The sequence below is a fragment of the Vulpes lagopus genome, chromosome 1 (assembly GCF_018345385.1).
Source record: "Vulpes lagopus strain Blue_001 chromosome 1, ASM1834538v1, whole genome shotgun sequence".
Lineage (NCBI taxonomy): Eukaryota > Metazoa > Chordata > Mammalia > Carnivora > Canidae > Vulpes > Vulpes lagopus.
This window is the reverse complement of record NC_054824.1, coordinates 145,312,220-145,335,485: the sequence shown is the minus strand read 5'-3', so window position 1 is coordinate 145,335,485 and position 23,266 is coordinate 145,312,220. Positions and strand designations below refer to the sequence as shown.

Below are 23,266 nucleotides of genomic sequence, written 5' to 3'. Positions count from 1 at the left end.
AACTGTCAGGAAGCAGGAAATGAGCTGAAGAGGCAAAGGTCAACCCAAGCAAAACAGTGAGGGGTGGGGGCGGGGCTGGGATCCCACCTCCTGACCCTCAGTGCCCTTCCCCTAACCCTGGGCCTCAGGGCCTGGCCACCTTCCCCTAATTTCCAGCTGCCAGGCAGGTCTAGGCTGGGCCCCCACCCCCCACCCCCACCCCCGGGATGTCCAGCTTTGCATTTCAAGTCACCCGGCGGCACAAACCCTTTAAAGCCCAAGGCCCCCAGAGACGCAGAGACCAGAGGCAGAGGATCTGCAAGGGGCTGGGGCTGGGGGGGCAATGACCTGAGACCTGAGGGCCCTTGGAGGGGGAAGTGGCTGCCTGGGGACCCTCTTGGGGGAGCAGCAAGGAAGGGAGCCTCTCCCAGTTGGGGTGCTGGCTGATACTCCAGGGGAGAGACCTGGGTTCAGCTGGTGGAGCATCGGGAAGGGCTCCTTGGGTTTGGGACCTGGCAGGAGGGACAAGATGCCCTGGGGTCTTAGAAAAGAAAGAACTTGCATCCCTGCCCCTCCCCCAAATTCCCCAGGGGAAAAGGTGGTTTGGCTGGCCTGCCCCAGCCCCCAGCCCCTCTTGCACTCCCACCTAAGCGGCTTTAGCTAATAGCATTAGGGGAGGTCTCAGGACTACCTACTCTCTACTTGGGGCTGAGATCAAGGGGACAGACCAGAGGCTTCTAATCAGATTGGGGATTTGGCGGAGGGGTGGGGGGTGCTGTCATCTCTGTGCTTCTACTGTCCCCCTCTGGTCTCCCCACCGTGACCCTTCCCTCCGGCTTGTGTCCACAGCCCACGGTCCCCACAGCCGGCTCTCTCACTGCTCCCCCACTCTCTCTGTGGCTCCCCCCACCCCCCATCGGTCAGGGAGGGACTCTCGAGGAAGACCCAGTAGAGGTCAATCACGAGAGTCTGCAGTCAATCCAGGCCACCCTCTTAGAAGGCCCAACAACAAAGTCACTTTTGACGAAAAAAGTTTTGCTTATCAGATAGGTAGGCAGCACTGGTCTTAAACTCTCAATTCTTTTTTTTTTTTCTTTATTCTGAGTGTGTCCCTGTGTTTTTTCGTCCCTCTCATCTTACTGTGCGTCCCCCCCTCCCCGCCCCCCTGACTGATCACAGCCCAGAGCACGGAGTCAGACCTGTTCCAGGCCCGCTCTTCCACCTACCCTGGGATCTTAGGCAAGTCTCCTTACTCTTCCGAGCCTCCATTTCCTCTGCTGGTACAAGGGGGGACATGCATGGCCACCAGGTCAGAGGGTTATTGTGAGGATCCAGTGCAGTAAGTAGCACGGGGGAAAATGTGAAGCCCCTCGTGGGCAGGATAGGGGCCCAATTCACATTAACTCAACTCTTAAGAAGATAAGATCTTCTTCGGACATTTCCTTTGGCTGCAAGCCCCAGCGTAAGGCTTACTCTCTCCAGTTTGCAGCATTTTCTGTGCTGCTTTATTAAATCGTGACCTAAACCCTACATGTGTTGTAATGAGCACTTGTACCAGCCAAGAAGGCTTCTGGAATCTCAGTAAGCAGAACACTGGTGGCCGGACAAGAATAGTTGCTCGCTGCTATAACCCTTCAAACAACACAAAGTGCTTCAGAGCAGCCGCGCTGATCATTCTGGATTAGGTTATGACCCTTTCTGATTTACAGTTTTCCACGCTGGCCCCCTCAGAGCCCTCTGTACCTGGAGCCCTAGGAGCTGTGGGAGCCTGGCCCGGCCCCACAAGCCCAGCACTGCGGGCTGGGCTCCTTTGCAGGAGGGAGGGGGCTGGGGCCCTGGGGTGGAGGGCTGGAGGACAGAGTGGGACCGCCTCCCTCAGCCCCAGGAGCATCACCACTGGAGGTGGGGTAAAGCAGAGCACCAAGAATTGGAGTGAAACGCCAATAGTGAAGGGAGAGGGTGGGTCAGCTCCTCAGGGCTCCAGCACAAAAGGAAGGGCTCAAGGGGAGACGTCTGGCAGGAGGACTTCCACATCCAAGCAGCAAGCTCCTCTAAGATGTGGGGGTCCCGGAGGGGGGAAGGCTGGAGAAATGGGGAGGGGCAGGGAGTAGGGCTTGACCCCCACTACTGATGCCACTTTGGTTTTTACATTTGGGGTTTTTTTCCCTTTGGAGGCCAGACAGGGAGTGTTGGCAACCTACCTGGGTGGCAGAAATTATACTTCTTGAATTAAGGTCTTGCTTTCCATTCTTTCCCTTAAGAGCTGTGTGGCCTCAGAGAATTTCCTCGATCCCTCTCAGCTCCATCTTCTGGAATACTTCTGGTGAGGTTTCTGGGTACGTCAGTTCCTGGGCAGGGTGCATGGCGCACTGAGGTCTGCTCCCGTGTGGGTTTATCATTCTCCTCTCGCCAGATCCTAGATCTACCCTGGTCTCAAATCCTCCAGACCAGGAGATACCGTCAGAACCTGGGGCAGGGGGCCACTGTGGGAATTCCAGCAGCTCCCTCCAAGGAGGAACAGTCCTCCCTTGGGACCTCCCACCTCTGCACCTCTCCCTGCACCTTCCCCCCACTTTCCAACCCACTTGGGGTTAGACAGGAGGAATTTCCCAGTGGATAAGACCAGAAAGGAAGGTAGGAGTGGGGATGGCTGCTTCAAGGGAAGAAAGGAGAGGAAGTCCCAGAATGTCAGCTGGCAGAGGGACTGGGGGTGAGGGGGAGCCTACTCCCAGGCTCCAGGTGACGGTGGACACACTGCAGACCCCCAGAAGCAGCTGCCCCTGAGGAGCTGCCGGTTTGTCAGCTGTCAGCTGACCCCCTGGGAAAGGAAGAGCAGGAGACCCGATGACCTCTGGTGGGGGGGGCTGCTGGGAGGGTCTCACCAGCCCAGTTGTCCTGCCTCCCCCACCTCCTTCTGCTCTGTCCCACCAGTTCTTGCTACTCCAAGCAGGGTCCAAGGACTTAGGAGCTTGTTAGCAATGCAGAATTTCAGGCATCACCAAGTCCGCAGCATCAGAATCTGCATTTTGGAGAGATTCTCAGGGGATCCTTAGGCGCGTTAACAGGTTGGCGTTTGAGAAGCACCACCGTAGACAGTGGTTTGTAAGCCTTAGGAGTGGAGGGATGGTGGCTAAGCCCCAGGTGTCAGTGGCTTTCTTTCTGTGAGCCTCATCTGGAAGGTGCTGGAAGGTGCGGCGGATACTCCAGACAAGCCTTCACATGCCCTCCAGACCTGCCGGCCTAGTAAGTTCTGGCTGAGAGCAGCGCTCACCTCATCCCAACTTCACTGGAGCTGGAAACCCAGAGCCAGGTTACCTGAGCCCATCCCTGTTCACTCACGGTCCTGATTAGGCAGGTACCGCCCACCCCAGGAGCAGGCCCACACCCTGCACCCTGCTCCGTGCTCTGGACACTCTGCCTCTGTGCCCTCTTCCCTCAGTGACGGTGGGAGCCAGCCTGGAGCACCAACCTTGATCCCATCTTCTGAGCCCGGGGTTCGGCAACTCGGCAAAAACCTGTGAGTCGAGGAGCCAGACAGTCAGGGGCCGGCCACTCTGGGGGGAAGGGGGAAGACAGACATTAAACATACACATAAAGGCACCATTGATAACTTCATTACCACTCACGGATTCTTCTTCTTTTTTTCTTTTTTTTTTTAAAGATTTTTATTTGGGATCCCTGGGTGGCGCAGCGGTTTGGCGCCTGCCTTTGACCCAGGGCGCGATCCTGGAGACCCGGGATCGAATCCCACGTCAGGCTCCCGGTGCATGGAGCCTGCTTCTCCCTCTGCCTGTGTCTCTGCCTCTCTCTCTCTGTGACTATCATAAATAAATAAAAATTAAAAAAAAAATAAAGATTTTTATTTATTCATTCATGAGAGACACACACAGAGAGAGGCAGAGACACAGGCAGAGGGAGAAGCAGGCTCCATGCAGGGAGCCTGACGTGGGACTCGATCCCGGGTCTCCAGGATCACACCCTGGGCTGAAGGCGGCACTAAACTTCTGAGCCACCCGGCTGCCCATCACTCACAGATTCTATTGCCAATCACTTCTCCAACACCCGCACCATGCCAGGCAAGCACCAGGTGCTGCAGACTCCTGAGTGATGAAGCAAATCCCGGCTATCCCCCAAAACTCAACCGTGTGGGCACCACAGAGCCGGGGTTTGCACCTACCACTTCCTCCCACTCGGGGTTCACCCAGAGCCAATGATTAATTACATTTTCTCTTGGGATAAACTCCAATCCCCTTAAGCCCTGACCAGAGATCTCATCTGTCTAAACCACCACCACCCCCCCGGAGTGGGGGCAGGATGTAGGACCCTGTGCATCCCTCTCCGGCCATACAGGGGGCTGCATGGGGGCCTCATGGAGGTCCCCAGAGGAGACCAGGCCCTGCCCTGGGTGCGGGGAGCTTCCTGCAGTCCCCTGTCCCCTGCCTTTCACCCCTCATGTCTTCCTGCTTCTCTTCCCTTCATTTTTGGCCTCCCGCCTCGGCAGTGACCGTCTCCCTCCGAGGCCCAGACGTGGCCCTCGCTGCCCCAAGAAGACCATGCACTGTGGCTGCGTGGCCGAGGGTGCACCTGCCGTCCCAGGCAGCTCCTGGATCTCAGGTGAGCCTCCACCGGCCCCTCACCCAGCTGCTGAGGGGCGGCCGGGGTCCTCCTGAGCCAGCGGCACCGTGTGGCACTCACCCCTCCCTCCAGGCATGGCCTTCCCCGACTGGGCCTACAAAGCAGAGTCATCCCCGGGCTCCCGGCAGATCCAGCTGTGGCACTTCATCCTAGAGCTGCTGCAGAAGGAGGAGTTCCATCATGTCATTGCCTGGCAGCAGGGAGAGTACGGGGAGTTTGTCATCAAGGATCCAGATGAGGTGGCCCGCCTCTGGGGCCGCAGGAAGTGCAAACCCCAGATGAATTATGACAAGCTGAGCCGGGCCCTCAGGTGAGAAGGGGCAGCCAGGGGGCCAGAGAGGTCAGAGTTCAAAGATGGGGCTGTGGTTGCCAGCACCCCCATCCCCCGAGGCTTGGGAGAGACCCCGGAGTGTGGCAGGACCCCTGGTGGTTCTGGCCTGGGGGAGGGAGCACGGCTGGGCCTCTGGCTGTGTTCACTGCCCCCGGGCCAGCTCCTTGCTCTCCACCTTGGGCTCCACAGGTATTACTACAATAAGAGGATCCTGCACAAGACCAAAGGCAAGAGGTTCACATATAAGTTCAACTTCAGCAAGTTGATTGTCATCCACCATCCTCTGTGGGAAGTGCGGGCACCGCCTTCCCCCCACTTGTTGCTGGGGGCCCCTGCCCTCTTTCGGCCAGCTCTGGTGCCCATGGGCATGCCCAGTGAGGTAGGCGCAAGGGCACCCCTGCCCCTGCCCCAGGAGGCCCCCAGCCCCCCGCCCCCCTGCCTTGGAGCCTGTCAGCTGCCCCATCTGTCTCCCCCTTCTAGTCCCTGAGCGCCCAGGGGCAGGGGTGGGGCCCCTGAATCACCCTGCGTGGTTGAACCATGGTCACATGTTGCAGCATGCAACTGGGGGGCAAGAGGGATTCCTTCCTTGCTAGGTGTCGCTCCTTCAGTGGTGGATCACAAGGTGGGGGGGAGCCTTGGAGGGACCTTGGGCATCTGGGCAGTGGTCATGTAACAATCATTATGAGAATGTTTCATTGTTTTACAAGTGGTTTTTGAGGCAGTGTGAGCGGGGGAACCCAGGCGGGTCCATCCCACTCCCATGCTAGCTTCTCACTCGGCAGCTCCTGCACAGCATGTTGTTTGCCCGTCGGGTTGGACAGGAGACCCCCCGAGGGCTGCCAGAGGCCGCTGAGGACAAGAAGGGGAGCGGCGGCAGTGCCCCCCGTGAGTGCTTGGAACTGGGGGAGCCCCAGGGAATCAGAAGCAGAGGCGGGATGACCTGCCAGGCCGAGTGCATGGGTGGGAGGCTGGAGAGAAGGGATAATACAAACCATTCATTCTCAACAAAGCGAGTACCAGCTATTTCCTAGGTGTGGGGTTCAGACAGTCAGTGACTGGTGGAATGCAGAGGAGCAGGTGTCCCAGAGAAGGCCGCCCCTGGGCAGGTAAAGCAGGTGCAGAAAGCGCCCAGCAAAGGGAATAGTGTAAAGCAGAGAGTTGGGGACACCCAACTCAGGGTGTGATCCCAGGGTCCTGGGATCCAGTCCCACATCGGGCTCTGTGGGGAGCCTGCTTCTCCCCTGCCTCTGCCTGTGTCTCTGGCTCTCTGCATCTCTCATTAATAAATAAAATCTTTTTTTTTTTAAGATTATTTATTTATTTATTCATGAGAGACAGAGAGAGAGGCAGAGACACAGGCAGAGGGAGAAGCAGGCTCCATGCAAGGAACCTGATGTGGGACTTGATCCCGGGTCTCCAGGATCACGCCCTGGGCCAAAGACAGGCACCAAACTGCTGAGCCACCCAGGGATTCCCCAATAAATAAAATCTTAAAAAAAAAAAAAAAGCTGACAGCTGTGGGCAAGTGCAGCAAAGCTGAAGGACCACTGGTGGCTTGCCATGTTCAGAGAGGAAGGGATGTGACAGGCATGGGGACAGGCAGGAGGGGTGGCAGGTGAAGCTGACAAAGCAGCAGGTGTCCAGTCACAGAGGGCTGGGAAGCCCCTCTTGTCCCCCAGGTGAGGGGTTGAACTTTACCCCATGGGCAGGAGGCACCCAGGAAAGAGGTACGTTGAGATTTTCATGTCACAAAGATGAGTTGGTTGTATAGAGAATTTGGTTTGGAGGAGGTGCATGGCTGGTACTGGCAGGCTTGGGAAGATCTTCCAGGCAGAAGAGGGAGGGAGGAGAGCATGGCAAACAGAGAGAATGGTGTGTGCAAAGGCCCTGGGGCAGGAAGAAGGTTGTGGGAAAGGCCAGCATGGCAGCTCTAGCAATCCCATGGGGAGACTGTGGAAACGTTGGCAGAGGCCAGCTCTCCCAGGGCTGTAAATAGGGAAGTGACAAAATCAGATTCTCTGTGAAGAAGGTCACAGAGACACTTGAGCAGCCTGAGGCTTGATACAGAGGTCCCAGACCTACCACCGCTCCTCTCCAGGCCGTTTCACGGGATAAAGACCCTTGGCCTTTGCCCTACCCCCGTGTAGGTGGCTGGGGCCCCAGAGGGCCTGCCTGTGGGCCCTGGAGGGCCACTGAGGCTGCAGGTTAGGGCAGCCCAGGGCATGCCTGGACTCGCAGGGCCACTGGTCTGCCCCTGGAGCTAGACAGAGCCTGCACAGCACCCCTGTTCTTCCAGCCCTGCCCACCCTCCTGGCTCTGGGAAAGGCCTTGGGCACAGAGCTTTCTCTTTGGGAAGCCATGTGTCCCCAGTAAGCCCCCCCCACCCAGCCCAGAGTGGGCTATTGGCACCTCCCTGCCCGCTATGGGTTGCACACACATGCCCTGCCTGGCTTCGGTCACCGGAAGGCTAGTGACAGCCACAGAGCCCACTTCTGGGTTGGGGTCCAGAAAGCTAGAGAAGCCTGTCCCCTCCACGTCCACTCAGAGCACTGATGCGGAGAGAGGAAGCTGCTCCTGAGCTGAAGAGGGGCCAAGGCTGTTGAACCAGAGGTGGCAGGTGCGGGGCTGGTGCTGGGAAGCGAGGAAGAGACAGAAGGACTCTGGGAGCCATCTCTACACGAGCTGCTCAGCCGCGCTCCAAGGGCAGACCAGCCACAGCCTCAGGAGCCCCCAGGACACAGAGTCCTGGATGGACCCGAAGGGAAGGACAGTGACCCGGGGAGGGCACCCTTTGCCTCAAGCAGGACCATGTCTACTGTTTCCCCTTCAGAGATCCCGCTTCAGAAACATTGTTCCTTTAAAATATACTGGATGTGTTAAGTGATAATGAATTCATTTTTCCAGTTTTTATTAACTAGCCCTCCCTGCCACCCCCTGACAGATGTGATTGCCTTGCTCTTTGGTCAAATGATGTGGCCTTGCTAAGAAAGGACCTTGAGAGATGGGAATTGGGCCTCTGGAAATAAAGACAGTGGTGTGAGGTTCCACTGGTCACCTTGGACCCCAGACCAGGGCGGGTCACCCCACTGCAGGATGCTTGCGGAGCAGGAGGGCAGGGGGGCATGAGGGGGGCTGGAGGGCAGATCTGGAAGGTGGGGTGGGGGAGGCTCCTAGGGGAGCAGAGCCAGGGCCCAACCAGCCTGAGAAGGGCAAGGCGGGTCCCCACGCACTGGCCTTGTCACTTCATCCTACCGGGTAGGGGCCCTGCACCCTAGGGGGGCCAGCACGGGGACAAGCTCGGGGCCTTGACTAGAGCGAAGACAGGATTCACAAGTCACAGCAAACCCTGTCTTCATCGAAGTTGTGTTATGAGCTCCTGATAAGCGCCAGGTAGAGCTGGGTCCAGGGAGATGGAGATGGGCAGGGGTCTTGTCCCTCAGAGCTGGGGGTGACCACACCAACGGCCCCCCTCAACCGGGCCAAGGGCCCCTGGGGGGCACACCCAGGCTGCCTGAGTCTTGTGGCCTCCCCTAGGAAATAGACTGGAAGCAAAGAAAACAGGAAGGTGCACATGGGGAGAGGAGAAGGAAATGGGACTTGGGTGGACATGCGGGGCATCCCTCCTGATCCTCTCTCTCTCTCTCTCTCTTTCTCTCTCTCTCTCTCTCTCCAGGCCTTGGCTCTCTCCTGGCCCCCTGCCAGCTTGGCCCTTGCTGCCTTCTGGGGAGCCCCCAAGATGAGCTGCCTGGCCTTGCCGCCTTCACCCCTCCCCTCCTGCCCCCCCTCCCTTCTGACTGGACCCGCCTCTCAGGGCCCTTCCTGCCCCCTGTTCCCCTGGAGCAGCCATTCCCGGGGGCCCCCAAGCCAGACCCCCTGTTCCCAGGGCCTGGATGCCCCCCAGTGACCCACCATTTCTCGGGGCTCCCCCTGTTGGCTGGGCTGGGCCCAGGAGCAGGCGAGAGGCTGCGGCTCCTGTCACTGAGGCCACAGTGGCTGGAGGTCAAGCCTGACCCCCTGATGGGGGCGAAGGGACGCCTGAGTCCCAGGGACGGCTTCTCCTCAGACATACATGGACCCAAAACAGGGGACAAACACCCTGCATCCCCCCACTTGGAGAACTGCAGGGCAGTGTGGCCCCTGGATCCTCCTTAGGTGGGGCGATGGGAAGTGGGAGTCCCCCAAACTCCACCCCTCTTCCCCCTCTTCCTGTCTACTTCCTCTCTGGCTTTGTGCCTGGCCCAGCCTGGAAACAGGTTTAAACTGCAGGAGGCTTTGAAAGGGTAGAGCCGAATAAAAAGGGGTGAGGATATCACAGGGGTAAGGAAGACTGAGGTGGGGGGGCTCCCCTCCCTTCCCCTCTCCTGCTCTCCCCTCCCCTCTCCTCCCATGGAATTGTTCATCAGATGAAGGAGACTGGCCTAATCTCCACTTTCTTTGAGGGAGCCGGGAATAAGGGGCCCTTGCCTGAAGCAACACCCCCCACCCCTGCCCTAGGAGGGAGATGATGGGCGTCTGGGTTGGGAGGCCAGGAGCCCAGGCTCCAGTGTCTCTCCTGCCCCTCCACACACATGTCCCCAGCAGCTCCTGTCCGGGGTGGGTGCTGGTCCCCAGCAGCTCCTGTCCCGGGTGGGTGCTTCCTTCTGTCTCTGTTCCTCCAAGACCCGAGGGAGGGGGCCAGGGAGGGACTGGCCTCCTCAGATCTATAATTCTGTGCTGTGGAATAAAGGAATAAAACGCCGTCGACACACTGCACTCTTGGCTGACCACTCCTGCCGCATGCCTCCCATGCCCCAATCTGCTGTGGGGTGAAACACCACTGAAGTCCTCGAGGAGGAGGGCTGCCGGCATACCCCAGAGAGAGAGGCTGAAAGAGGCGGTGGCAAGGAACTGCCCCAGCCATGTGGGAGATGACGCCTTCCCAAAATGACCCTCAGATCCCTTGGAGCAGAGTCCAAGGGGCTGGGAGTGAAGCAGGGCCTCTCAGAGTCACCTTCCTCTCTCCCCTGGTTCCCAGAATGTGGCTGGGGAGGGAGACACATGAGAGAGAGGTGTTTGCTCAACAAGTGAAAAGCCAATGGGGGAGAATGTTCCAGAAGCCAAGATGAGTGAACCAAATTGCTCTCCTGCGTGTGGGTTGCCAATCACAGGTTTAGGACTTGTGTCTACTTCCCTTCTAGGATGTGGAGCGGGAACTAAGGAGGCACAGAGGCCCCATCCCTCATCCAAGGAGTAGGTGTATGCACCACCCCCCGCCCCGCCCCAGGCTGGGGGCACGGCAAGCATCTTGCTCTCTGCTGTCTCCTTCTTCATAGCAGCTGTGTGGTTGTCACAAAGGGGACACTGACACCCAAAGAGTGAAGAAGGAGAGGCCCAGGGCAGGGTGGGGTTAGGCCCTCACCCCACAGAGAGGTTGGGATGAGCAGGGAGCCAGTCCCTGGGCTTGCAGGCTGGATATTGGCCAGGGAGCATGGTCTCCACCTCCCTCCCTCTCCAGATGCCTCGGGGTCTCCCTCCCAGGAGACGGGCTGCTTCTCACTTGCTCCCAAAGCCACAGGCCTATCTGCAGCCTGTGGGAAGGAGGAACCCCTGGGCCAGGGTGTCCCCTCAACCTGCCCAATTGGGAGACAAAGAGCTACTGCCGTCACTTGGGCATAAGGAACAGACTCGCAGGGTCCTGAGCCTGGGTCCTGTTCAGAGAGCCCACCCCAGGGACAGGGTCCGCATCTGGAGACCCCCCCCCCCAACCTCTGCCTCAGCCCCACCCCCCTGCCATGGTTCCTAGCAGTTGTGAACTGGAGTTTCAAACTGCGAAAAAAAATCCCCCTCCGAGGTGGGTGCACCCAGGACACGGACAGGTCAGCTCCAGGAGACAGAGGCTTCCGGGCAGCGCGCTCTGTGGTCAAGCAGTTTCTCAGCCTTGGCACCACTGCCCCCCGGGGCCATTGTGTTGGCTGTGGGAGCTGTCCCGTGCCATCCCAGGATGCTTAGTGCATGCATCCCTGGCCTCCAGATGTCATCTCCCACCCCAGCAGACTGTGAACTGTCCCTGGGGGAGGAAACGTCCCTGCTTGAGAATCACTCAAGCAGAGAGGGTGGCTTCTGCAAGTCCGGATGGCCAGCCACACGTAAAGCCCTGGGGGTTCCGCGTCATGACAGTGCCCTCTAGTGGCCAGAGCCTCCCCCGGCGGTGCACTCGCTCCTCGCAGGACCCTGGTGGGGGTGGGTTTGAGGGGAAGGGTGACAGGCACCCTGGGGTCTTCTCAGGTGAGGAAGGGCGTTCCAGGACAAAAACGCTTTATGAAACGTTCCATTTCAAACCCCTTTTCCAAATCACGGACAAGCCACCAAAGGGTCCACAGGTCTGTGAGCACAGACAGCAGGTTACCAGCTCCCCTGGGACAACCGAGTGCAGTCATCAGCCCTGGACACCACATCCCCCAGCTGCCCGGCTGCCCGAGGCTGTCAGCCTCACCCAGTGAGGGGCACAGAGTGGATACTCAGCCTCCCCGCCCCCAGAGCAGCAGAACCAAGACAAGACATGCAAAGTCAGTGCACCGACGAGCCCTGCTCCCAGGCGCTCTGGCACTCCAAAGACAGGAACACTCGTGGGTTCAAGCAGAGTTTTTGAAAGTCATGCACCCAGGTTTCATGAACTTTAGACTGTTGGGATCAGAGGGACCTCTGTGGTCATGGTCCACAGGGAGGAAGGGGCTTTCCAAAGTGACACGTGGGGAAGGGCCACATGTAGAACTGGGGTGCTCCGGTGAGCAGGGAGTCTTCTCTCCACCTCTCCATAATCATGTGGACTGAGAGCCTAAGAGGCCCTCAAACTCCTGAGAAATAAGAGTATATTATATATCGAGAGGGAAATTTCCTGCTATTCCCAGGAGGGTTTTTTTTTTTTTTTAAGATTTTATTTATTTATTCATGAGACGCGCACGCGCGCGCGCACACACACACACACACACACACAGAGGCAGAGACAAAGGCAGAGGGAGAAGCAGGCTCCATGCAGGGAGCCTGATGCAGGACTTGATCCCCAGATTCGGGGATCATGCCCTGAGCTGAAGGCAGATGCTCAACTGCTCAGCCACCCAGGCACCCCTCATGTGAGATTTTTAATATGAAAACAGTAGTAGACATTTCCCAGTTTGTATGCATTTGGGGACTAGATTACGCTGGCTTGTGCTGCCATCTGATTGTCTCATGTGACATGCCCCCATGAAGCAGTATTCTCAGGATGGTACAGCACACACTCGTGAAAGGGAAGGTGTTTGGCCCTAGAACCCTTGATTCGAATGTGCAAGAGGCCTTGGGATTTAAAAACAAAAGCAAATCATCTGCTGCCCCGCTGTTAGTGGCAGCGAGGATAATCTTAACCCTCTTCCTTTTTTTCCCCCCAAATGAGGACCCTACCCAAGAGAGAAGGATATTCAAGCAGTATATATGTGCTATACACACACACATATACACTATACACATGTATATAATAATTCAATAAACATTTCTTAAACACCTACCACGTGCTGCCCGGCACTGAGGTTCCAGGGACTGCCCTTCAGACGCTTTCATCCGAAGTGTCAGAGCTTCAGACGCCAGTAACCCACAGGGAAGGTGGGCGCGTTTGCAGGTGGACTCGAGGAGGGATGCAGGGCTCTGCGCACTGAGTGCTGGAGCAGCAAGCTTTCTTCATAACGTCCAGCAGAATTTTGTTTAGTAATCAACCTACTTCAAAACACCTAAAAGTGGGATCCCTGGGTGGCTCAGCGGTTTAGCAATTGCCTTCGGCCCAGGGTGTGATCCTGGAGTCCCGGGATCAAGTCCCACATCAGGCTCCCTGCATGGGGCCTCCTTCTCCCTCTGTCTGTGTCTCTGCCTCTCTCTCTGTGTCTCTCATGAATAAATAAATAAAATCTTAAAAAAAAAACTCTTTAAAAAAAAAAATGGCAGCCCGGGTGGCTCAGTGGTTTAGCGACAACTTCAGCCCAGGGCCTGATCCTGGGGACCCAGGATCGAGTCCCACGTCGGGATCCTTGCATGGAGCCTGCTTCTGTCTCTGCCTCTCTCTGTGTGTGTCTCTCATAAATAAATAAATAAAATCTTAAAAAAAAAAAACACACCTAAAAGTAAATCTTAAGAAGGCATTTCTATTTTTTTTAAGACTTCATTTATTTATTCATGAGAGACAGAGAGAGAGAGAGAGAGAGGCAGAGACACAGGCAGAGGGAGAAGCAGGCTCCATGCAGGGAGCCCGATGTGGGACTCAATCCCGGGTCTCCAGGATCCCGCCCTGGACCAAAGGCGGCACTAAACGGCTGAGTCACCCGGGCTGCCCCAGAAGGCATTTCTAATCCCCAAACACAAACAGTCAGGCAATATGTGCCAATTGTTATCAAACTTACCAAAACACACAGTTCCGTGGCCACATTTTTCATCAAGTGTTACTTCCCAAACGCTTTGTGGCGCACATATACAATTGACATTGGCCCTCTTACTGCGATGGAATGTTTGGTCATGCTGATGGGGCATAAGCTTGATCATCAGCCTCTCACTGGCCTTCTAGGTTGTTTCTGGTTATTTGCTTTGTAAATACAATGGTTTCAAGAACTTTGTCCAAAGTTGTAATCTGTTTTTCTTGTTTTGAGTTAATTCCTTGAGATACACCCTAAGCATTGAAATAATGGGCTCAAATATCATGGCATTTTAATGGCTATAGACACATATGGCCCTCAGAAAGGATGAGAATACTTTAAAAAGCCACATTGACATACCACTCACCATGAACCAGGCACATCTGTCATAAGTGCTTCACATACATTGGCTCGACCAACGGGGGAGGGGGGAGGCGCCACTGTCATCCCATGTTACAGACAAGGACCTAGGCACAAAGAGACAAAGCACTTGCTCAGGGCCACCACTCTGGCGAGTGGCCGAGCCACGGTGTAGACTGGCAGCAGGCTCCGAGGCCCAAGCTGGCCAATGGTGTCAAGTGCAAGGGACAGGTGCTCCTGGAGCCTCGGCGTCCCGGTCTTGCCCCACCTGCCTCTGCTTCTCTTAACAGGAATAAACCTCCATCTCTCTGGTCTTCTCCCGTCTGTATTAAACCATGAGCATCATTGAACATCGTTATATTTGCTTGCTAGTTCTATTCCATACGCTCCTGCTTTAAGACCAGGAACAAGCAGTACCCTGCTTATACAATATTTTTTTTAATCTAAATTCAATTTGCCAACATATAGTATATCATTAGTTTCAGAGATAGTGTTCAGTAATTCATCAGTTTCATATAACACCCAGCGCTCATCACATTGTGTGCCCGACTTCACACTCATCACCCCGTTACCCCATCCTCCACCACCTCCCCTCCTGTGACCCTCACTTTCTCCTAGAGTTGAGTCTCTCATGGTTTGTCTTATACAATATTTAAAAGATATTTTAGGGCTGGCTGGCTGGCTCAGTTGGTAGAGAGTGTGAGATCTCGGGATTGTGAGTACAAGCCCCATGCTGGGAATTTAGGGAAATTTAGGGAAAAAAATTTAGAAAAAAAAAAAAGAAATAGAAGATATTTTAAGTTCATATATGGCCAAGTCAGGACAGAAAGGAAATAGAAACAGGTAAAGAAAGAGAAAGGGGCAGGCAGCCCGGGTCGCTCAGTGGCTCAGTGATTTAATGCCACCTTCAGCCCAGGGTGTAATCCTGGAGACCCAGGATCAAGTCCCACATCGGGCTCCCTGCATGGAGCCTGCTTCTCCCTCTGCCTGTGTCTCTGCCTCTCTCTATGTCTCTCATGAATAAATAAATAAAATCTTTTTAAAAAGAGAGAGAGAGAGAGAAAGGGGCACTGGGGCAGCTCTATTGGTTAAGTGTCCAACTCTTGATCTAAGCTCAGCACTTAATATCAGGGATCAGGAGTTCAAGCCCCGTGTTGGACTCCATGCTGGGTGTGGAGCCTACTTAAAAAGGAGAGAGAGAAGAGAGAGAGAGAGAGAGAACAAAAAAGAGAGCTCTTCAGAATGCTTTGAAGAAAGGGAATAATACTTCCAGGCTAGGCATTGCCTACCTCATTTACTGTTAGAAAGAGAAGTTATTTCTATGATGCAACCCCTCCACCCCCCCCCCCCCACACACACACACACACTTGGGATGAGAGCTGGGACTTCCATGTGAAGTGTTCCTACTGCAGCTAATCGATACTCTCTGTTCCCCCTTCTGCTGTCCCATCCTATAGCTCTGGCCCCCACCAGTCAGGCTGCTGGATGTCTCCTGATCCCCAGGACGCGGAGTGCAGATCTCAGTGGCTGGGATCCGGCATTGGGCCAGAGGTTTTCCTCCAAAAGAACAGATGAGACCCAAACAGTGCAATTCCCACAGACCACTGCCAGGTCCTCAGAAATGAAGCCATTGGCCGGGTCCGTGGGCTTCCAGTTGGGGTTTCCAGGTCCCCAAACACCAGATATCCTGAATCATGAGGAACAGCAAAGCCCATGTGTCAGGACCTGTGCCATCTATCCCATCCCATTCAGCCCCATTCAGGTCTCCTGCTCACTCTCTGTGAGCTGATGGAGAAGCTCTCCTGCCTGCAGGACCAGGTGCTGCCAAGAGCCCCCCACCGCCCCACCTCCCAGGCTGACCAGCAGCAGCTGCCTAAATCCCCCCTCAGGCTCCCATGCCATCCCTCCCTCCTGGATCTCCCCTCCAGTCCTGGGGGTTGTCTCCAGCAATGCAGCCTCCCTCCCCCACACCAGATGCGGAAGGTCAGGCAGGTGTCATCTGTCATGCCAACTCCACAGGAGTGACTGGGGCTGCACTAGTGAGAAGCAGGCAGTTGAGAAGGAGTCCAAGGCCGTGTTGGGGATTCAGGAGGGGGCGGTGCAATGTTTTTTCCGTGTCCAGTGACCACATTTTGGTCCCTATCTCGTCCATCCTGTCCCCGCATGCACCGTTGCTGACGACCTTGGTTCCACCCCTCCAGGTCTCCCATCCCTAAGATGTCCCTTTTCATACTCTGTTCCAGGGTTGCCTCCGTACCCCACCCCCAGGGGTCTCCAGGGCACTGGCCACAGCTCTACTCATTCTGCACCTGCTTCCTGGGCGGCTTCAGTTCTGTCCTCTCTCCTCGCCCTGCCCACCGTCTACATGCTGACTCTGCCCACACCTGGACAGCCGGCCCGCACCTCCCCTGAGCCTCAGGGCTCACCGAGCACCTCTGTCCAGACGCCCCCAGTGCACCTGGAACCTGTCATGCTGTGGGTGCAGCTCTGTGTCTCAACATCCCGGGCTGCCCCTCACTCCCCTTTCCCTTCTGTTTTTGCTTTCATTAATGACATCACAAAACATCCACTTCCACCCAAGGAGAAACTCAGATGTCAGGCCCTCACCTACACTCTGTCACCAATTCTACCACTTTCACCTCCTAAACATTTCTCCAATCTATCTTTTCCTGGACAACCCTACGCTGACCTAGTTAGGCCTTCACCAGCCTGTAGAGAGACCACCCTTCGTATTCCATACGTTGCTATTTAAAATGCCAATCTGATCATGTGACTTAAAACCCTTTGGTAGCTCCTCGAAAGGAAAAAAAGTTCTCTGTGCTCCCAGGGAGGGTTAATTGATTTGTACAATAATGTCATTTAAAGAGATAGAGACATAAAACTAGGTATAAATGTATATTTAGGGCACATCAAATTATAAAAGCAGTGGCAATTTACCAAATGAAGACTAAATCGTCAAGCCAATACATTTTTTAATAATAACATTAATTTATTGCAACAGATGGTATTTGCTGAAACTGATTGCTGCACAAAGTGTCACTGCAAAGCAGGTCCCTCCAGCACAGGGTCCCCAGTGTTCAGCAGGCATGTGATGAGTCACCTCTCCCACCACCCACCATTCTCTGTTAGAACTCCCGCTAATGCCCTGTTCACACGCACCAGGGCCTGTGAGTCCTCCTCTGTTCAGGGCTGAGCCCACTAAGCAGCTTTACTTGATGCCAGCTCATCACAAACACAAAGGCAAATGCCAGCGCTGAAATCTTTTGGCAACACAGGTTATAGAGTGCCTCCCAGATCATCCAAAACATAATTAGCTCATTCGTTTGTTCTATTATTCTTAAAAGTAAGACAGGAAAGTTACCCTTTTTGCAGAAGATTTGTGGACTTTGGGTTGAAATCTACAGAACCAAGTCAGAGTTCCAGAAAGCATGGAAGCCAGGAGCCCCCCACTCTACCCCCCACCCATTGCACCCCATCCAAACTCTGAGACACTTCTGCAGCCATGTCCCACCACCCACTTGACATCCCCATGGCACCAAATTGCCTGGGTCTCTGGGCTTTGGGCGCGTCCTCATCCCCCTGATGGAAAGGTCCTGCCTTGCCCACTTCCCAAGCTAACCTCTCCTGGTCCTTTGGGATTTCGCTTAGAAGCTCATCCTGACCCCTTAGGCAGGGTCAAACAGGAGGTCTCAGAGCTGGCGCCCAGACCGGGCCTCACCTCAACAGCATGGAAACACTGCTGCCAGAATTCAATCCAGGAGCCATGCTATAGTGAAGGGAAGCCCTCGCTGTAGCTGGGCTTCCCAATGGTCATGATGGACATTGTTACCTCGGACACATCACTTCACCACCTTGAGCCTCAGCTGCCGCATCTATGACACAGAAACAATACAGATAAAGTGGCACAGATGGAAACACCTGGGTGGCACAGGTGGTTCTGCATCTGCCATTGGCTATAGTCATGATCCCAAGATCCTGGGGTCAAGGCCTGGGTGAGGAATCCCTGCTCAGCAGGGAGTCCATTTCTCCCTCTCCCTCTGCCCCCTCCACGCTCGTGCTCTCTTGTGCTCATGCACTCTCTCACTCTCTCTCCAATAAATAAATAAACTATTTTTTAAAAAACTGGCACAGGTGAAAAATTCAAGGAAGCTTGATGCAGCATGGTTTCAGAGCAGAATATTATGACATATCCATATAATGGAATACTACACACAGGCAAAAAGAAAGAGGAAGTTCTCTGTACTGATGGGGAAATACTTCTGAGATTTGTCTTAAGGAAGTAGGAACATACTGGTGTGCATGAGATGTTATCGTTTGTCTGGAAAGGGTGAGACCCATATTCATATTTACTTGCTTATGCATTAAAATATCTGGAAAGATAAACAAGAACTAGTGACAGGTTACACAAGGGAAAAGGAAATGGATAGAGGACAGATGTGAATGTGGATTTTTCACTGCACATATTTTATTTATGACTTTTAAGTTACAAGATTGTATGACTTATATAAAAATTAAATGAATTTAAGACGAAATGATGATATTACCGCCCTAACTACATCACAGGATCAAGTAGGAAAACCAAATAAAAACTGTAAAATCACGTGCCATTGTGGTCGGGTGTGAAGCAACAACAGCAATTTTGTGGTGAAGCTACTACAGAGCTGCCAACAATGATAACAAGAGGGGCATCACGTGCCTGCCCTCACCCCGCCCCACACTGCTCCCCCAGCTTGCAGGGAGCACCAAGCCCACACCATGTTAGGGAAGTGGGGAGGCTGGAAGAAGGGACCCGGGAGTTGGACTCATGATCTCGTGCCTGCACAAACCATGCAAACCATGCAAACTGTCTGCCCTCCCTGCCCATGGCCCAGTCTCACCTTAACTTTCTTCCTGGCCCCCACACAATCAGGCTCTTCTGCAGATGATCTGAAACACCTACCATCAACCCACAGCATTTTCTCATTAGCCTGATCCACACACCAGGTCTCATGACCTTCCCTAACTCATGGGGAGGTACTCACAGTAGTCTCAGGGCTGCCAATCCAAGATAGTAGCCTCACGGCCCGTCCCCACACAGATACTGAGTGTTAGTTCTCAAGACCTTGAGTGAGCCCAGCTCACAGGATGAGTCACTTCCGATGACCTTCTTGCTTCTTCTCCCTCTTGCTTCAAAGAAACTAGGATGACATGGCTGGGGTGGGGCGGGGGAGGGGTGGGTAGGGGAGTGCCCAGCTGGGTCAGAAGAGCAGGTAACTCTTGATCTTGGGGTCCTGAGTTCAAGACCCATGTTGAGTGTAGAGATTATTTAAATAAATAAAACATGAAAAAAAAAAAAACACCAGAATTGGAAGGGAAGAATGCTGACTTTGCTTTTGGAGAGCAGCCAGGTACCACATGAATAATTCCCTAGTAATAGCCATATCTAAGAGTCTTCTGTGAAATCCCACAATGAGCCCTACTTGGTGCAAGGTGGGGCTGAAAAGACCCTAATGGTTAAATACACAGACTCTTCTGGTCATGTTCATTCATTCAACAAATATTTATTGAGTGCTAAGTGCCAGGTGCCAGGTGCTGGTAAACCAGCTCTTCAAAAACAAAAATAGGGGTGACTGGGTGGCTCAGTCGGTGAAGTACCTTCCTTCAGCTCAAGTCATGATCTCAGGGTCCTGGGGTGAAGCCCCACATCAGGCTCCTTGCTCAGCAGGGAGGCTGCTTCTCTGTCGGCCTCTAACTCTCCCTCTGCTCATGCTCTCTCTCACTCTCTCAAATAAATAAAATTTTTAAAAAATAATAATAAATTTAAAAATTTTTAAAGCCCTGATTTTTTTTTTTTTAGTAGGTTCCACACCCAACCATGGGGCTTGAACTCATGACCCTGAGGTCAAGAGTTGCATGCTCCACCAACTGAGCCAGCTGGATGCACCTAAAAAGCCCTGAATTAAAGCATTTGTCGATTTCCATGGTGTAAATACTCTCAGCATAGTCCTTATCAGTTACATGGCATCACTGAATGTGGAACTGGGGAGAGACAGGTACACCTGGTTCTTGCAAGCAGGTACAAGCCCACTCAGCACATGCTGGCTTCAGCATTATCATTAGACAATGAGCAGAACTCACAGACTCTACATTCAGGAGCATAGAGAAGACTAACTAACATTGGTTGTTTACTAACTCCATCATTATAAACCATTAAATGATCACCCAAGACCCAAGAAGGTAAGTTTTCTCATCTGATAACAGGAAACTACACACATAATCTCGAAGTGTGATAAGAACTGTGAAGCTGGGGATCCCTGGGTGGCGCAGTGGTTTGGCGCCTGCCTTTGGCCCAGGGCGCGATCCTGGAGACCCGGGATCGAATCCCACGTCGGGCTCCCGGTGCATGGAGCCTGCTTCTCCCTCTGCCTCTCTCTCTCTCTCTCTCTCTGTGACTATCATAAATAAATAAAAATTAAAAAAAAATTTAAAAAAAAAAAAAAAAAAAAAAAAAAAAAAAAAAAAAAAAAGAACTGTGAAGCTAACAGACCATAATAAATAATAGACAGTGGGGCAGCTACATGACTACAGCAGAATCTCTGCCTGCCTGGATAACTTAGTAAGTAAACATAAGAGGGCTGGCTGCATGCTACTCTGTTCACCCATCCCACTGGTTAAGCCACTGAAATTTTGGATTTCTTATGATAGCTAGAATTATCCTAATACAAGTATCTTCAGTTGTTGCAAGTATCTGTATTTATCACCTGAAAGCCATCATTCCACTGTTTTCTGGTTTCCATCATTGATACTGAGAAGTCAGCTATCAGTATAAATGTTGCCACTTTTTTGGTAAATATTTTATTTATTTACTTATTTTCAGAGAAAAAGAGTGTGTAAGGGTGCATGCGCTGCAGGGCAGGGGTAGAGGGAGAGCGAGAGAGAATCACAAGCAGACCCCATGCTGACTGCAGAGCCCAACGTGGGGCTCAATCTCAGGACCCCAAGATCACGACCCGAGCTGAAACCAAGAGTCAGATACTCAACTGATTGACCCATCCAGGTCCCCTAAATGTTGCCACCTTTAAAGACACCAGTTTTGGGGCAGCCCCGGTGGCGCAGTGGTTTAGTGCCGCCTGCAGCCCGGGGCGTGATCCTGGAGACCCTGGATCGAGTCCCACGTCAGGCTCTCTGCATGGAGCCTGCTTCTCCCTCTGCCTGTGTCTCTGCCTCTCATTCTCTCTCTGTGTCTCTATGAATAAATAAATAAAATCTTTAAAAAAAAAAAAAGACACCAGTTTTATTCTATCATCCCTTAAACACATCTTCCTCTGTAATTATTTCAATATGTATCTCCAAAATATAAGGAATAACTCTTTATTTTCAATATAACTACAGTAACTGTTAGCCTATCAATAGTATTAACAATATATCGCTTTTATCAAAAATTCCTAATATCCAGTGTTCAAATTTTTTTAATTAATTAATTTATTCATGAGAAACACAGAGAGGCAGAGACATAGGCAGAGGGGGAAGCAGGCTCCCTGAGGGGAGTCTAGTGCCGAGCTCGATCCCAGGACCCCTGGATCATGACCTGAGCCGAAGGCAGATGCTCAACCACTGAGCCACCCTGGTGCCCCTCCAAGTATTCAAACTTCTAATTGACTTACAAATGCCATATTCTTTTTAAAGTTTTGGCAATTTGTTTATTTGAATCAGAATACAGAAGGCCCACATATGATTGTATGATATGTTTTTAAAAATCTCTTAATCTAAAGGTTCCCCCCAACCCCCACACACATCTTCTTTGATATCCTTCATCAGTTCTGTAGTTTCCCTTAAATAGATTTTGTACACATTTTGTAGAGTTATACCTAAGTATTTCATTTTGGAGAGTGCTCATGTAAATGATAATGTGTTTTTAATTTCAGATTTCACTTGTTCATTGCCAGTATAGGGAAAAGCAATTGGCTTTCATGTATCAACCCTATCTTCTGCAACTTTTCTATAATCCCTTATTAGTTACAGGAATTTGTTTTTTAATACTTCATTCATTTATTCTAGAGTGAGTGAGAGAGCACAAGCAGGGGGAGTAGCAGACTCCCCGCTGAGCAGGGAGCCGGATATGGGGCTTGATCCCAGGACCTTAAGATCTTGACTTGAGCCAAAGGCAGATGCTCAGCCACTGAGCCACCCAGGCGCCTCTATTAACCTTTTAACGTCCAAGAGTCTGTAGTGATGCCCCTCTTTCATTTCTGATATTAGTAACTTTGTCATCTCGCTTTTTTTCCTAAATTAGCCTGGCTAAGGGCTTATCAATTGTATTGATCATTTCAAAGAACCAGATTTGGGGTTTATTTTCTCTACTGATTTCCTATTTTCAATTTCATTATTTCTGCTCTAATTTTTATTATTTATTTTCTTTTGCTCATTTTGGATTTAATTTGCTCTTCTTCTAGTTTCCTAAGGTGGAATCTTAGATTATTGATTCTAGATATACTTTTCTAAAAAATGTATTCAATGCTATAAATTTCTCTTTAAGAACCACTTTTGCTGGATTCCGCAAATTTTGATGAATTGTATTTTTATTTAATCCAGAATATTTTAAAATTTATCTTGAGACTTCCTCTTTGATCTGTTATTTAGAAGCATATTGTTGGGATGCTTGGGTGGCTCAGGGGTTGAGCATCTGCCATCAGCTCAGGGCATGATCCCCGGGGGCCTGGGATCAAGTCCTGCATTGGGCTTCCCTCGGGCAGCCTGCTTCTCCCTCTATGTCTCTGCCACTCTGTGTCTCTCATGAGTAAATAAATTTACAAATCTTTAAAAATAAATAGAAGTGTATTATTAAATTTCCAAACATTTGGGGATTTTCTAGCTACCTATCAATTAATGATTTCTAATTTAATTTTATTGGGATTGGGCAGCCCAGGTGACTCAGCAGTTTAGCGCCACCTTCAGCCCAGGGCGTGATCCTGGAGACCCGGGATGATTGAGTCCCACGTCCAGCTCCCTGCATGGAACCTGCTTCTCCCTCTGCCTGTGTCTCTGCCTCTCTCTCTCTCTCTCTCTCTCTCTCTCTCTCTCTGTCTGTCTCTCATGAATAAATAAATAAAATCTTTAAAAAAAATAATTTCATTGGGATCTAAGAGCAAACACTATATGATTTTTATACTTCAAAAACTTGTTAAAGTGTGTCTTATGGCCCAGAATGTGGTCTACTGTGGTAAATGTCTCATATGAGCTTGAGAAGAATGTGTAATCTCCTGTTGTTGGATGAAATGGTCTATAGATGTCATTATATCGAGTTGATTGATAGTGCTGTTGAGGTCAACTATATCCTTACTGATTTTCTGCCTGTTGGATCTGTCCATTTGTGACAGAGGAGTGTAAAGTCTTCAACTATAATAGTGAATTACTATATTTCTCTTTGCAGTTCTATCAGTTTTTTGCCTTATATATTTTGACACTATGTTGTTAGACACATACATATAAGGGTTGTTATGGCTTCTTGAAATATTGACTCTTTTATCGTCACATAATACCCCTCTTGATCTCTGATAAGTTTCCTTGCTCT

At 52.2% G+C, this 23,266-nt stretch overlaps 1 protein-coding gene across 1 annotated transcript; it reads left to right on the top strand.

Annotated features, from left to right (window-relative positions):
• Positions 1-1,956: 1,956 nt before the first annotated feature.
• ETV3L (ETS variant transcription factor 3 like) lies at positions 1,957-9,097 on the top strand. The gene is made up of 8 exons (XM_041722666.1): positions 1,957-2,037; positions 2,241-2,315; positions 3,419-3,496; positions 4,481-4,593; positions 4,687-4,924; positions 5,135-5,324; positions 5,728-5,830; positions 8,619-9,097. Exons 4-8 carry the CDS (start codon positions 4,533-4,535, stop codon positions 9,095-9,097), a joined length of 1,071 nt encoding a protein of 356 aa, XP_041578600.1. The 5' UTR covers positions 1,957-2,037; positions 2,241-2,315; positions 3,419-3,496; positions 4,481-4,532.
• Positions 9,098-23,266: the final 14,169 nt, after the last annotated feature.